The sequence below is a fragment of the Podarcis melisellensis genome (genome assembly GCF_964234715.1).
Source record: "Podarcis melisellensis genome assembly, chromosome: 5".
Classification (NCBI taxonomy): Eukaryota; Metazoa; Chordata; class Lepidosauria; order Squamata; family Lacertidae; genus Podarcis; species Podarcis melisellensis.
In genome coordinates, this window is record NC_138537.1 from 76368971 (window position 1) to 76383759 (window position 14789).

Consider the following 14789-nt stretch of genomic DNA (forward strand, 5'->3'; position numbering starts at 1 on the left):
AAAGAAATCTAATATTTTATCAGATACACCTAAAACCCAACCAATTACGAGGGCAGAGCTGTGTGCAGGTCTGTCCTGAAATCCCTTTAAAGCAGTGTGATGGTGTTCTGAGACCAGAAGAAAACTTGCTTTAAAAAGTGGAACAACAGTGGTTTTAAAAAAACGCCTAGGGTGGGAAAGCAAGGGAGTGGAGAAGAATCCAGCTTCCTCCTTCCACCTCCCCTTGCTGTACTTCAGAACATCTCCCAAATATTGGGTGATGGGTGTTAAAAAGAAGAAGAAAAAACAAAGTCAGGTCAGAAGTGTTGTGCCAATATTACTCTCTCTCTCGCAGTACATTTTTAACAAATGAAATCACGGGTGCTTTTTCAAGACTGTTGATATTTGCCTGTGTCGATTAGGAGTTAACTCTCAGTTGTGCAACTCCAGTATCCTGATGGAAGTTATATGTGTATGGCCTTCTTATGATGCATATATATATATATATTGCTTTGTGTGCAGATTGCAAAATTTTGAATGCATTCAGAGTTACAGAACAGCAGCATTGCTACCCTAGGTTTAACAGCTTTAGCAAGCTTCTTCCAACTGCTGATGTATTAATTTACTCCTTGTATTGATAATGGTTTCTTCTCTTTCTTTCCCCCCTTTATACATTCCTTGTGGGTTTTCGTTAATTTCTCATACTAATGTTGCTCTGTTGTGTACATCCCAACTCTCCATTATGATGGACCCCAAACACTCAATACTCTTTGTTGGGTTTTGATCCTATGACTCACAGTGAATCTCCACTGGCGTAAGTAGATTTATATTTCCAACTCTATAGAACCAAAGAAGTGCAGAGTAGAAATTAATCTTCCTCTTATGTATGGCCCACTTCTTTCCAATTTTATAGATTTTAAAAACATTTAGTATGTATTGGTGCTAAATTAAGACATACCGTATAAGGCAGACTCACGAATGTTTCATGGCGGAGAATTTTACTGGCCTAGTTCAGATATTTACCAAGTCCACAACTTCCTTTCAGTGGTAGGGGGAGCACCACATGAACTCCCAGTCATGCTGATGCCCGATTTGAATCACCTCTACTCTTTTGTTGAGGAACGCCTTATGTGAACAGGCATCTGCACAGTTAGATGCTCCCATTTAGCACTCACATCACTGGGACACAATCTGCATGGGGAAGGGGAGCATGGGTCTTGCTAGGACTTCTGCATATGCTGGTTTATATGTATAGGAGCCCCTGGGCATATTAAAGTGGTGCGTGCCAGCTGCCCTGTTAGCAGAGTTTACAAAGTGTGTTCTTTTAAAAAGGGAATAAGGGGACAGGGGATCTAGGGCCCAGCATAAAATGCTGGGAGCTCTGGCCCCCTTGGCTTCCCCTCTTGCAATGGAGATATGGGAGTCTGGTGTCTCCTGTGAGAAATCAAGTGGGGTCTGAACTGAGCCAGTATTTTGCTGATGGCAGTTAAGTGGGATCTTCCAAACAGCTGATCACACAAAATTAAACAGTCAATTCAGCATCTCTTTTCTTACAGTAGAATGTTGCTCAAGAAGGAGCCATTGTTTAGGGTTGCAACAATGAGCTTATCCTCTCCTTGGGTTTAAAGGCTCCTCGCACCTCCTTTTGCATGGCTATGAGGAGGAATTCAAAATCTTTGGCTTCCATTTTTTTACTAACTGCAGCTTGCCATGCCATCCAAACCCACTGGACCCTAACCACAGGTAAAGGAAAGAAGTCAACTTCAAATTATAGTTTGTGAAGCTGACTTGTTTCTCTAACCGTAGTTAAGATTAACCACAGTTTAGGGTTTATACAACACACTAAATTATGGTTAATCTAAAATGGAAGTGGAAGTTTCTGATCACTGAATGGCTGTGCTGGAGGAGCGGAAGCATGTGAGCCCAGGCACAGGCTAGGCTCGTTATTGTAACACCAAAACACTAAATACAGCCACCATGTCCTCCAGAAAATTCCAGATAGGTCACAGTTTAATAGCACAAAGCATATGAAAATAGAAGACACACTTCTGCATTGTGGTTAAACCTCATTAAAGGGGTTTACCTATGAATTGTAAGGATTTCGGCTTTACACATGCAGTAGAAGTATGTGGTCCAGGTCTTTCTGGGTGGTACCACTTTAGACTACACATGGGAATTACATGTTACAATGTTCTGCTGGCAAAAACAAAACAAAAAAGACAGAGATTTGAGCTAGTCTTACCTTTACCATGCTAATTTCAGTCTGAAGTGGTACTGTCCTTAGAAAACTGTTCCACATGTGGATTCTACAACACATGTGTACTGGTTTTCTGTGGGAAAGACCCTAATACATAAATTAAGAACTATAAAGTTACTGACTCCCCCCACCACCCAGAAAATAAACAAAAAAGTAATCACACAGACTGAAAATGCAGAAAGTCAGATTCTGAGTTTGGGGAATAAATTTTGCTCCAGTGAACAAATACAGGACTCTGAAAGGTGTCGAAAAGGGAAAAAATTGACTTTATTTCTTTATCAGAATGTATATGCCCATTTTATTATTTTCCCTGTTACCTCAAACACCAAGCTACTTTTTAAAAGCACACACTCCATAGACACATATTGTGTCCTATGTTTTGGACACATGGTTTTCATATTTTTCATATTATTATTTTTATCCAAAATATTTTTACACTGCCTTTCTGAGCAAAAAGCCCTCCCAAAACAGCATGCGTAAATTCATAAAATTGGGGGACACATTTTTAATACTGTAATATACATAAAGTTTCACAATTATTTTTTCCCCTTATATACTTTTAGTATATGGTTCCATACTAGAGCTGGGCTCTGTTCACAATGTTTATATGTGTTTTGGGGTTTTGGTTTTTTCTTTTTGTTTTTAAACTAAGAGCCCTCTGAATGTGCTTCGTTCAGTGCTGCACAGCTCTTGTTGTTGCTCCTTTTCACTTTTTAAGCTTCCTAATTTTTCACCTGCAGAACATTAGTTCCTCCCAGTAGATGTTATACTGTGCTTTATATGTGAATGCATTTCAGTTTCACCCTTCTAAGTCCACAGACAGGCTTGCAGGCTTGCTTGGGCAAAGCTCTGTGCATGTCAGATGTGAAATTATGTTGACTATTCTCAAATCTACTTGGATTCTAATGTACATAGCATTTTTCTGGTTCAGATCGGCTACATTTTTAAAAAATGGAGTGAGCCAGTTCTTTGCAGGTGTCTCTTGGATTTAATCCTTGGCACAGATTTTTTTAAATGCATCTTAATCCTATCTTCCTATCTTCCATCAAAACTCAAAAGTGGTCTACATGAGGTTCCAGGAAGTCCTGCCTGTATACAGGAGTTACTTATAACTTTGGTGGGGAGGAGGAAGGTATTTATATTGTTCACGATGATAAGTCTGGGGTTTTCTTCCCCTAACCTTCTGTTTAATTCATAATACACCAAGACAAGATAGTTTTGCCTTTTATTTTTTCATGCATATTCCAATGAATTGTCTTTCTATAAACTTTTATCATTCCGTTTCTGCCCCTGTTTAAAGAGATCGTCACTGTAGAACTGTACATAAATAAATGACCACTGAATAAGTGAAATGGACTAGAAATCCCAAGGAAGTGAATAACATTTTAGGCTACACTCCTGTACACACATACTTGAGAGTAATTCATGGTGAACGCAGTAACAGAGCTCACTTCTGAGTAGGCATGCATTGGATTATACTGCAAAAATCCTAAACAGTTTTCAGATATACTTTGAATGAACCTGATCATAAGATACATATTACAGTTCCTTGGATTTCGGTCATTGTGGTGTGTCGTGATTTCAGTTATTAGCTGCCTAGTTTAATACAATCATAAAAGTTCAATGACACAATTAACCCGAGGAGCCAAATTCTGAAAACGTTTCTTGGGTTTTGTTCTGTCTTTGAACATTGGGGTCAGTAGCAACAACGGAAAGTATTTCTTTACAAAACACATAAGAAGAATATTTACTATCACAAGGTGATGGCTGTTGGAGTTTGGCAGCTTTGAAAAGGGGATTAGATAAATTAACGGAGCAGAGGTCTATTGGCCATGCAAGCTAAATCAAGTCTTCAGTGTTCAGAGCTGGTGTGCTGCGCAATTGCTAGATAACTGGGAACAAATGCCATGGGGGAAACCACTGCATCCATGATCTGCTTGTGAGCTTCCAGGGGCATCTGTCTGGCTGTTGTTGGGAATCAAAATGCTAGGCCTGGTGAACTTTGGTTAGATTCAGCAAGGCTTTAGCACCTGGTCTACTCCATAGATTGTAAGCAGGAGACTGGGATCAAATGGATTCCCATTCCAAGATATTTTTCATTGTACTGCCTGCGGGGTTTTTAAATGTATAACTATTTTTTATGATATAAATTGAAGTGTGTCCATCTCTGTTAATTGAAGCTATCCACCTGAAAGCAAAAAAAAAAAAGTTCCTTGATGACCCATTACATGCCCAATACAATGCTACTAGTGATAAGGAGACTGAATTTAATTCCATGATTATGTATGCACATAATTTTGTTTAGTGAGCTGCCTCTGATCAGCACTGATATCCTTATAATATGAGCAAATATTCCTCAAATGGCACTCACCATTTGCCATGTTTCAACAATATTCAAAACATGGTGCTATGGTGTCATTGAAGGCAGATATACCAGCATAAAAGTTTGAGCATTTATTTATTTATTTATTTATCTTATAGGCTTATTTTTTTAAAAAAACTGTTAACACGGATGTCGATAAGATAGTGGGATAAAGGCCCAGCAATGTATGGTTTCAATATGCCTACATATAGGATATAACAGGCTTCATCAACCTCGGTCCCCCAGATGTTTTGAGACTACAATTCCCGTCATCCCTGACCACTGGTCCTGCTAGCTAGGGATCATGGGAGTTGTAGGCCAAAAACGTCTGGAGGGCTGAGGTTGAGGAAGCCTGGGATATAATAACAGTTCTACAGCAAAATGATAATAGAGGAAACTGGAACCTAGAGAATGTAATCAATTTGTTAGTCTGAAAATCCATCATGGTGTAAGAAGAAGAAAAACTGCTCCCTGTAGTTCTTTGTAAAGAGTTTATCTGAACTGATTATTGAAGTATTTTGGACAATTGCAGGCCATTTGGATAAATGAGTTGAAACATTTTAGCCTGTTGGTAGATTTGTTTGATAGTTTGGAATAGGTCCACGTGCTGATCATTCTTAACTAGAAGATGGGCAAAGTTGTATAGATATATAGAAATATATAAAGATATAGAGATATAGACATGTGGATGATTATGGGTTGGATACAGACAACTGTTGGTTGCGCTTAGCTCCCATTGTAACCAAAATGAAAAAGTTTATCATGACTAATCTCAGTACCACTGATATGGGACTTAGTCTGGCTCCATTCCATTACCACCAGAACCACAAACACCCTTTGGACAACAAATGCAAGTCAGAATTGTTAGTCTCCTTACATTTGCTGGCCAACATTTACATTGATCACTCGTTCATCATCTCACTGCACTGTGGTTAAGTGGAAACTGGGGATCCAAAGACAAGCAGCAGGAAGGGTGTTGGGGAGGGGAGATAAAATCAGCATTGGCCATTTTACAGTGCACCTCTTTCTGCATTGCAGTAGCCTCCCTGTTAAAGATCCTCATGTAGACAGTGCCTCTCCAGTGTATCAGGCTGTGCTTAAAACTCAGAACAAGCCTGAAGATGAGCTTGATGATTGGAGTCGCCGTTCTTCCCACTTGCAGTCCAGGTCCTTCCGCATCCTGGCTCAGATGACAGGAACTGAGTACAGTAAGTCAGGCTGGGAAGCCCCAGTTCACGTCTTTGATGGAATTCTTTGTTTTCCCTCTGTATACCATCGGCCAGTAGTCATAAGGTAATATGAGAGGTGGAGTTCTGTGCTTAAGCGGGGAAGCCATTTTAATTCCCTTTCAATGCCACTGGCATCACATTGCAGCATTACAGTGTTGTGCCAGAGGCATCATGGGAAAGAATTAAGATGGTGGCGGCAGCAACAGCAGTTACCTAGCCCAACACTCCTCTCAACCCTGGTTCCTAAAAACATTTTGTAAGGGTGGGAAAAAAACTAAAGAGGTGCTAGCATCAGCCAGGGTGGGCTTTCCAATGTGCTTGGGTCCTTGATATTTGCCTGAGGGTGCCATGTTCAGATGCCAGGCCTGATTTCATGAATAGATGGCAACTGAAGGAGGGTCTGAGATGACGCTGAAGGATTGCAGGAGGATGGGTACAGAGAGATACCATCACTAAGGTATGTCGATTCCATGCCATATACAAGTTCTTATGTGCCTTGAATTGGGCATGGGAGAAGAACTGCAGCCAGTGTGGCTGGAAAATAAAACAAAGGCTGAGCGTGTTCCCATCTCCTGGCATTTCATAAGAGTTGGACTATAGCATGTTACACCACGCTAGAATAATCTTCAAGGGCAGTCCCACACAAAATGTTTTACAGTAGCCAAGCCTAGGCGGTACTTAAGCGTGTATCAACATGGCAGGGTCCTTGCCAAGAGGGGACACAGTCTATGCAGAAGACATAACTGTCATAATGCTGTTGCAGAAGCATAGCAACCAACATATGAAAAAGGATGCAGGATAATACCAAGGCCATGAGCCTGCGTTGATGGCATGACAACCATCATATTGATTGTCAGCATGTTTAATTCCTCCAGGGCACAAATAATTCACTTGGCAATCTGCTGGGGAAGGGAAGGTTGTCCAAAATTGGGTGGAGGTTTGCCCAACTGGTTTCATTATTCAAAAGGGCTCCTGACCTTCTGGAGAAGTGTTTCAGGAGTGCAGGTGGCTGCAGCTCAGAGAATAGGACTGGGAATCTTACTTCCATGACCTTGTTTAAGTTAAGTTGCCTTAGCATCCCAGGTATTGAGCTGGGTGTCATCAATATATTGATGACAACCTACTCCAAAGGTCCAGATAATCTCTCAGCCATCTTTGATCTCTGGAGCCTAAGGAGTACCCCATGCCAATTGCCATGGGGCCTAGCAAGCCTCTCCAGTGGTTACCCTCTGCATCAAATTGGACAGATGAAAATAAAATCATTGGTAAGGAAGCCCTGACACAGTGACCTGATGTTCCAGTTGTCCATGAGAACTGTATGATGCCAGGCAGTAGCCTTAGATAGGAACAAGGTCAGCAGAAAAGTTTATCCCCTGTTGGTATCTGGGTGTGACTCATCCAGCAGGGCTATCAGTTTTGTGTCTGTTCCAAAAGCAAACCTGAAGTGAGATGGTAAAGGGACAGCGAAGGATAGTTTACAAAATCAAAACATTAACATTTCAGACACAACATGCTGCCTGAAATGCCAGTGTAACAAAAAGATTCCAAAATGTCAAGTTAAGGTGCAATGGGGGGGAAGTTGCTGCTGAGACAAGTCTAATCATGGTCACCCCTCCTTTCATCCTGCAATTTCTTTCTTTGGTCCTTAAGAGATATTAAGACCAACAAATTTATTCCTGCTCCAGTTGTAACGGTGTGAATTGAAATCACACATAAATAGAAAATCCTAAGTGGTGTTCTTGTTGAAAACTGTTTTTTTTTAAAAAAAGCAGGAATAATAAACTAACACTTTAACCAGATTTCAGAAAGGAAGAGAAATTCAAAGTAGGTTTTTTTTCTATGTTAATTCAAACCACTGAATAGAAATTCACACCTGGCAGCATTGGGAGAGCCAATCACAGATCTCCCATGCAAGGTGTCATTTACCCCTAGAGAACCTGAATTACCAGTTCCTGCTCCCTTTGTACTTAGGTTGTAATCTCCACCTAGTTGTCTTGTTTGTTTTTTCCTCTCTAATGGAGTCAATTTCTCATCTGCAGTGCAAGATCCAGATGAAGATGCCCTGAGGAGATCAAGGTAGGCAACTAGCAGCAAGTACTATGGCCTTCTCTTTACTGATAACAAATATTTAGTGCTCTAAACTGGCATTAATTTGAACACTATGAAAATTTAGTTCTTAAGAAGCCTACTACATTTACTCAAACCACTAAAATGAAAGTGCTGTTGGCTTAACAAAGAGTCTCTAGGTGGAATAGATGGGGAAGTGGCCTAATTTCAGTGGGCGTGCCCAGTCTTTGCACAAGGGATTCCCATTTGTTGGTGGTGGGATTATTTTGTGTGACAGCCCCCCATGAGCCAGTGTGCATGTAACCGCCCTAAATTGTGTTAAGTGGATGGAAATGTAATAAGATGGTGTGGCTAGTCTTGAAATTTTAATGAGCAATTTATTTGGATGACCTTGTGATTGGCACTTGTTTCAATGGAGATGCACAGATGATCACGGTACAGGAGTTGTTCCCAACAATATGAATAAAACACCTAAAGTTTGTTTTAATGAAAACTAAAGCGGGGAAAAGCAAAAACCCAACTCAACCAAGATTAATTGGTTTGTTTCTTCTCATAATAATGCAGTATGAGCATACAGGACTGCTTTTGCTACTAAAGTGTTTGTCCATTTTCACATATTCTGTCTCACAGAAGCTCAAATATTAATCCATTACTTGTGCTTGTCTAGCTTGAATAGGCTGCAGGATTCATCTTGTTCCTACATTCAGTTTATTGGTGGCTGTCTGGAGTAGATAGTTCTGGATCCTAGTCTACTCTCTTTTTGCGTAGCTCTCCCTCCCTGAGCATATTCTTCTAGCGGGGTCTTGGGATTGCAGTCAGTTTTATAATGTTGCCTCACCAGAGTCCCACTGTGCTGCTGCAGATTTGCTTTTGTTGGTGTTTCATCCCTGTGATTCTTCCATGCATATCCCCATTTCTGAAGCACACACCCACCAGAAAATTTTTAGATGTATGTTTGCAGGTACATTTGGCTGCCATTCGCCTTCCGTTGCAAGTGCCAGGTGTTTATGAAACTGGAGCTTTGCTTATCTCTCAGATGCTTAGTCTATAGACTGGCTTCTTCTGTTTTAGCAGAATGCTTACAAGCTGGAGGACTGCATCACATGTTGCAAAATTCGCACATGGAAGGCATTCCATAAGAATCAGTGCGCCATCTCTGCATGTAGATTGCCATGTGTGACATCCGCACATGTGGGTTTTTCCACTGCATCTACACCTGCTGTATATGCACTGGGTAGCACCAGAAAATGCACATCCCTTGGAACTCTGCTGAATGATATTCTGATTGTAGCTGACTTACTGTAACATCTCATTTCTGACTTGGTTCGCACAGGAACCCTAAACAGAACCTCTGCATAATGAGAACACTCTGGGTTCCTGTAGCAGCTCCGACAACTGCTACAGCCACCTAAGAAAAGCTTCCTTCCATCTTTCTTTTGGCACTACCACCCACCTCCTTCCAGGAAGGAGAACAGGGTGCTCAAGGGGGCAGTAGGGCTGGAATGGGGACTCTGAGCAGTCACCTTAGAGCAGCCTTTCTCAACCTGTGAGTCCCCAGATGTTGAACTACAACTCCCATCACCCCTAGCTAGCAAGGCCAGAGCTCAGGGATGATGGGAGTTGTAGTCCAACAACATCTGGGGACCCACAGGTTGAGAACCACTGCCTTAGAGGCTCCTGACCATGTAGCGCCTCTGTTTATGACTCCTGTATGAACTAAGGCAATAGCTTCTGCACCAGTTAAGTATTTTGGATTCTGTACAGTTCCCCAGGATTTGAGATGTTTTCACAAGTAACACAATCTGACCCATTAATATGAGACTGTTTGTTGTTCCTTTGCATGCCTTTGAAGGCAAAATATATTCCTCAAAGAGCTTGCACTGGCCAACAAAGGAAAGGTTCAGTTTAAAACCCCTGAAGTTGAAAGTCAGGCAAGGAATGATAGTTTTTGTTTTCAGAAGGGGAAATGGGCAGATGCATCCGTTTATAGAAGACTGCGTAATTTGTTGAATGTATGTAACAATACTCTATGCGTCATGTGCTGTATGTTGTCAGCCTCGTGCATGTCACTTGTTTCTCAAACTATGATTGCCAGGGGTGCTCAGCCGCTGGTGAACACTGTGACTTTGGGCAGGATGGGCCAGAAGGTTAAAGTAGGCGTTTACACATTCAGTCAGTACTATCCTGAGCCTGCAGATTCATTTTTAAAAAGAAGACCAAGAAGGATCTGTGGTCAAAGTAGCAGGTTTTTAAACCATAGAAGAAGGGGCTGCTGCAGTGGTACGCTACGTCCTGATCCAACATAGACTACCAGACACATTCACCCATCATTCCAAAAAGTTGGCTAGACAAAAATGGAGTGCTGTGTCAAACTCCCAAATGCTGTTAGTAGTATAGTTATAGTGGAGTCTTTAACTTTGTACAACATGGCCTCCAAAGCAATGGGCATGTGGGAGAGCCTGTGGCAACCGCAATCTGTAATTCTTCCAGTATTCACTGTATGTGGTCTTCAGAGAGGAGGCCTAAGACCATTAATGAGGTTTTTTAAAATATATATATATTTTTCATCAGTATTTAGCTAGTAAAATGGACTTGCAAAAGTCTCCATCCATGCAATACTCTCCCATCGTGGAAAATGTTTGCTTTCTGCTGCTTTCAGGCTGTGCAGGTAGACTTTCATGCAACAGTTGTGGGGTGATGCCTCCTTGTGGTGGCTCTTCAAAATTGACCTGCCCTTGTGCCAGCCTTCTCCGGCCTCGGCCTCCAGATGTTTTACACTACAATTCTCATTAGCCCCAGGCAGCTGTCATAGTCCAAAACATCTGCAGGGCATTTGGTTGAGGAAGCTTGCCATAGATGGATGAAAACAAAAATCAAAATAAGTCCTTTCAGACTGTCAATGTAAGAGTCAATCTGCTTGCTAATTAGCACATGAATACTATTCTCTGTTGCTGTGTCGCCTCTGTATTTCACCTTCATTCACTGTGGGAAATCGGAAGGGCTGGATGATTCTCCACGGAACTCCCTGTTTCCTTATAGTCTTCCACTCAAAAACTCTGGAGTTCCAGAGTAAAAAAAGAAAATAACTGCATTTTTCACTCTTGGGCCTGGGGACTGACACTCCATAACCAGCCCCAGCCACTGTTAATGCGTGGCCTTTTCTCAGAATGAGAGTATGTGGTGCTTCAGATTGTAAAGTTCCCATTTACTGTAATATTTTCCTTTGTTATGGGGTTGCCATGAATTATTCAGTGAATTGTGAAGTAGTTTGCCTTTCTCTAATGACATCTCTTGAATTCTTTATCATGCCAAGACAGAGGGAGATATCTTGACATGGGCTGAGTGTGTGTGTGTGTAAGTTTTTATTTCTAAAAGAAAATGCTGTCTTTTGGGAGACTCCTATTAATTTGATTTGGAACAGCCTAGCTAGAAAACTGTGCACTAAATAAATGCCAGAGAGAGAGAGAGAGAGAGTCATTAAGGAGAATGAGGCAGACGCCTCAGCTAACCTGTGCTGGAGGAGTTGTGTGGCAGGGAGATCAAGTTGGAGGACAGAGACCTCTGTTCGCCACACAACCTGTTCTACACCTCACAAGCCAGTCTGTTGCTCTCAGGCACAGGGGAGGGTATTTTTCTGTGCTGAAGTTGAAGTAAGAGTCAGCTTCCAACCCATACAGCTTTTGCACATGGAAAGATTGGAGGAGGCACCACCTTGCCCTTTGCCTCAGCAGGTCTTCAGCAGGTGTGCCAACTCCTAGGGGCCGAGACAGTTTCCACTCCCCCCCCCAATATTTTTTGAGCAAGCAGAGCACCCCGCCCCCAACTTCAAGGGGCATTCGGCTCTGCCCTTGGCTCCTTGCAGCGTCGCAAGGATGCTTTTGCTGTGGGCTCTGCGAGTCCGGGATTGAGAGTTGGCAGCACAGACAGGGAGGACCAGAGTGGAGCCTGTCTGAATGGGGAGGTAAGCAGCTTGGTGGGGCTGTGCGCCTCCAGCTCTGCTTTTCAAGGAGCTTCTGTGGTGTGGCAGGCTGGGGAGCTCTGGGTCCCCTGTGGGCTTTTTTGTGCTGCTGTTAGGCAGGCAGGAAGGCAGGCAGGCAGAAGAAGAAGAGTTTGGATTTGATATCCCTCCTTTCACTCCCTTTAAGGAGTCTCAAAGCAGCTAACATTCTCCTTTCCCTTCCTCCCCACAACAAACACTCTGTGAGGTGAGTGGGGCTGAGAGACTTCAGAGAAGTGTGACTGGCCCAAGGTCACCCAGCAGCTGCATGTGGAGGAGTGGAGACGCGAACCCGGTTCACCAGATTGCGAGACTACCGCTCTTAACCATTACACCACACTGGCAGAGCTTCGCACCCACCCACGGAAGGCTGCTGAAAGGCAGCCGGGCTGCCGGTGAGGGCAAGTGGGGCAGGAGAGGTGCTGGCACACGGGCGACAATTGCCAAGGGCCAAGGCAATTTCTGCCCCCTGGCTTCTTGCCTTATGCGACGTCAGGGTGTCATGCACATGGCGTCTTGGCATCGCATGGTGTTGCACATGGGGCCCCCTCAATCCCGTTAAGAAGATGGCACCTCTGGTCTTCAGCCGACCCTCCCACCTACAGACCGCATGCATGCTGTACCTTTAAAGCACATTTGAAGCACAGTCTTTCCCTCAAAGAATACCGGGCAGTGTAGTTCACCCCTCACACCCCAATAGCCCTTAGTTAACTACAATGCCCCCAATACTTTTTGGGGGGAGGGATGTCCCTTGAAGATGCTTTAAAGGTATGATGTGCAGATAGCCATGGACTGTTGAAGCTTTGGAGACATCTGCATGTTATAAGGCTCATGGGACAGGCATGTGCTGAGTTCCCATCTCCCCTCCTCAATACATAGCGTCCTGTGGGTGCAATTATGCTGTGCGTTTCCCTGCCCCTACTCCATGCCACTGACTACAGGTGAGGAAAAGCTCGGCTTAACTCCAGAACACCATGAAACATCACAAAGGGTGAAGAGGATGCTTGAGATGGGGGCCCACGGCAATGCTGGCTGGTGCCTCTTGGGAAGGGAGGTTGACAGTAGGTGGCGCCAGAGACAGACAGAGGCAGCTAATTCTGGTTTTGTCCATGCCCTTCTCTCTGCTGACCAGCAGAACCACCCCTGGAGTGGTTAGGCAGGTGGATACTGGCTGGGGAAGACTGAGGTTAATGGGGTAGTGCCAAAGGTGCCCTAATGGACCATCTTCTACTGGTTGAGTTAGTTTCTGGACATAGTGGTGTTACAGGGGAGGCAGGAAGGCTCTTCCCTTTAGGTGACTTTGTGCATCCCTTCACTTTCTTCCAAATGAGGTCAGCCAGCCCATGCTACATTTGCAGGCCCTCCAGCGCTGAGTTGGGCTGCCCTAAAGTCCTGGCCTGATGGCACCACTTGGAGGGCGTTCCATGTTTACTAGGATGGGGAGTCATGCCTTGGAAATGGTACATTAGTAGGACCCCACAATATGCCTGTGCTTTGTGTATCGCCTGCAAAGCCTTTTTTCAAGGGCTGATTTCCACTGTTTATTCTGTTTGTTGTTTGTGCTTCTTTCGGCTTTGACGGTAACCAAGGTCCTGTTCATATGTTACTTAGAAACTTAAAAAACAAACAAGCCACCAATCCTGAATCATGAACCCACTTTCTGGTAGCAGAGTGGTAGCCAGTTAGAATCCTGCACGTTCCCCTACACTTTTTTGCCATGACAGACTTAAGGGCAAAGCCACATCAATGTAGCATGTCAGCTGAATGTCAGTGGAGAGGGAGTTCAAAGGTCATATGTGGGGAGGCACCAGCAAGCTTTCTTGGCTGCTTCCACTCAGTCCTGTCAGCCCTCTGTGTGCAGCCAAAGAAAGGCAGACACTAGGACCCAGGAGAAACCATTGGCATGGTAGCAAGCTGTACTATAGAGAAGGGGAACTTCCCTCTTTGCCATGATCTCAATGGAAATTGATCCCTCAAAGTTGCCATTTGCATCAGTCAGATAGCCTCCATAGGCGCCAATGGAGGCTTCTCTCCATACGGACGTTTGGTGGTGGGGACAGTTTTTATTTGGACCACAGCAATTTGGACCCCAACCCTTTGCAGTGCTGCTGCTGCTTGGGCACAATCAATTTATTCACACAATTAACACCCGTGTGGCTGTTATCCCGTTGTCTAGTTTTATGTTAGGAGTGCAGCTACTGCTTACATTTGTTTTTAAGCGTACCTGTTAATTATATTCACGCAATTAACAACATGTCAGATCTGGTGTTGAGATACAGGGAAAGGGGCATCACTCAGTCTTACCTCAATAGCATAGCAGACTGTGATAAGTACTTAGACCACCTCAACCCATATTGCTCATTTAGAGTGAACTCTCCCAGGGAGATTGTACACAGGGAAGAATTTCCAGTTTCTGGGGAAAGCAAACCCATCTACAAATTCCTATCCCTTCAAATCCACAAATCTGGCTTCTTTGGCAAAATAAAAGAAAGGAAACCAAGTTCAATTCAAAGGGCTTTCCATTTCATCATGTTTTACTGAACCCCATCAGGAGAAAGCATAACATATGAACAGGGATGTGCTTTTTCTTTCATCTCATCCGTTTCATGCTCCAGTGCTGCATCAAAATAAGGATATTTTGGGGCTCCAGGGACTTCTTCTTTTTAAACAACTTACTAATAGATAAACAAACGTTGAGATAATCATATGAATTATTTCTTCCTCTTCTTCTGCTTCGTTCTCGTCCACCTATCTCTCTTAATTTTTCCAGCTCTGTATGGTTGTCCCACTAAACTACTGGCACAGATCAATCCACAGAGTTGTAGGATGCCTGGCAGATTCTGTGCATTTTTAACATTTGTGGAAAGATTGCCGAGAGCCCCTGAATCTCATAGGGGT

General features: G+C 43.3%; 1 protein-coding gene across 16 annotated transcripts in view; it reads left to right on the forward strand.

The window, feature by feature from the left end:
* The window catches only part of LDB3 (LIM domain binding 3), a 149764-nt gene that overhangs the window by 87318 nt on the left and 47657 nt on the right, over positions 1–14789 (forward strand). For 13 of the 16 annotated variants that reach the window (XM_081913600.1, XM_081913592.1, XM_081913601.1 and 10 more), the window contains 2 exons: positions 5637–5806; positions 7867–7903. The exons of 2 other annotated variants lie outside the window; for them this stretch is intronic. In XM_081913600.1, the coding sequence (XP_081769726.1) occupies positions 5637–5806; positions 7867–7903 (207 nt within the window). Of the gene's footprint in view, positions 1–778; positions 794–5636; positions 5807–7866; positions 7904–14789 lie in introns of all 16 variants that reach the window. One more of the 16 variants, XM_081913603.1, reaches the window with a different exon arrangement.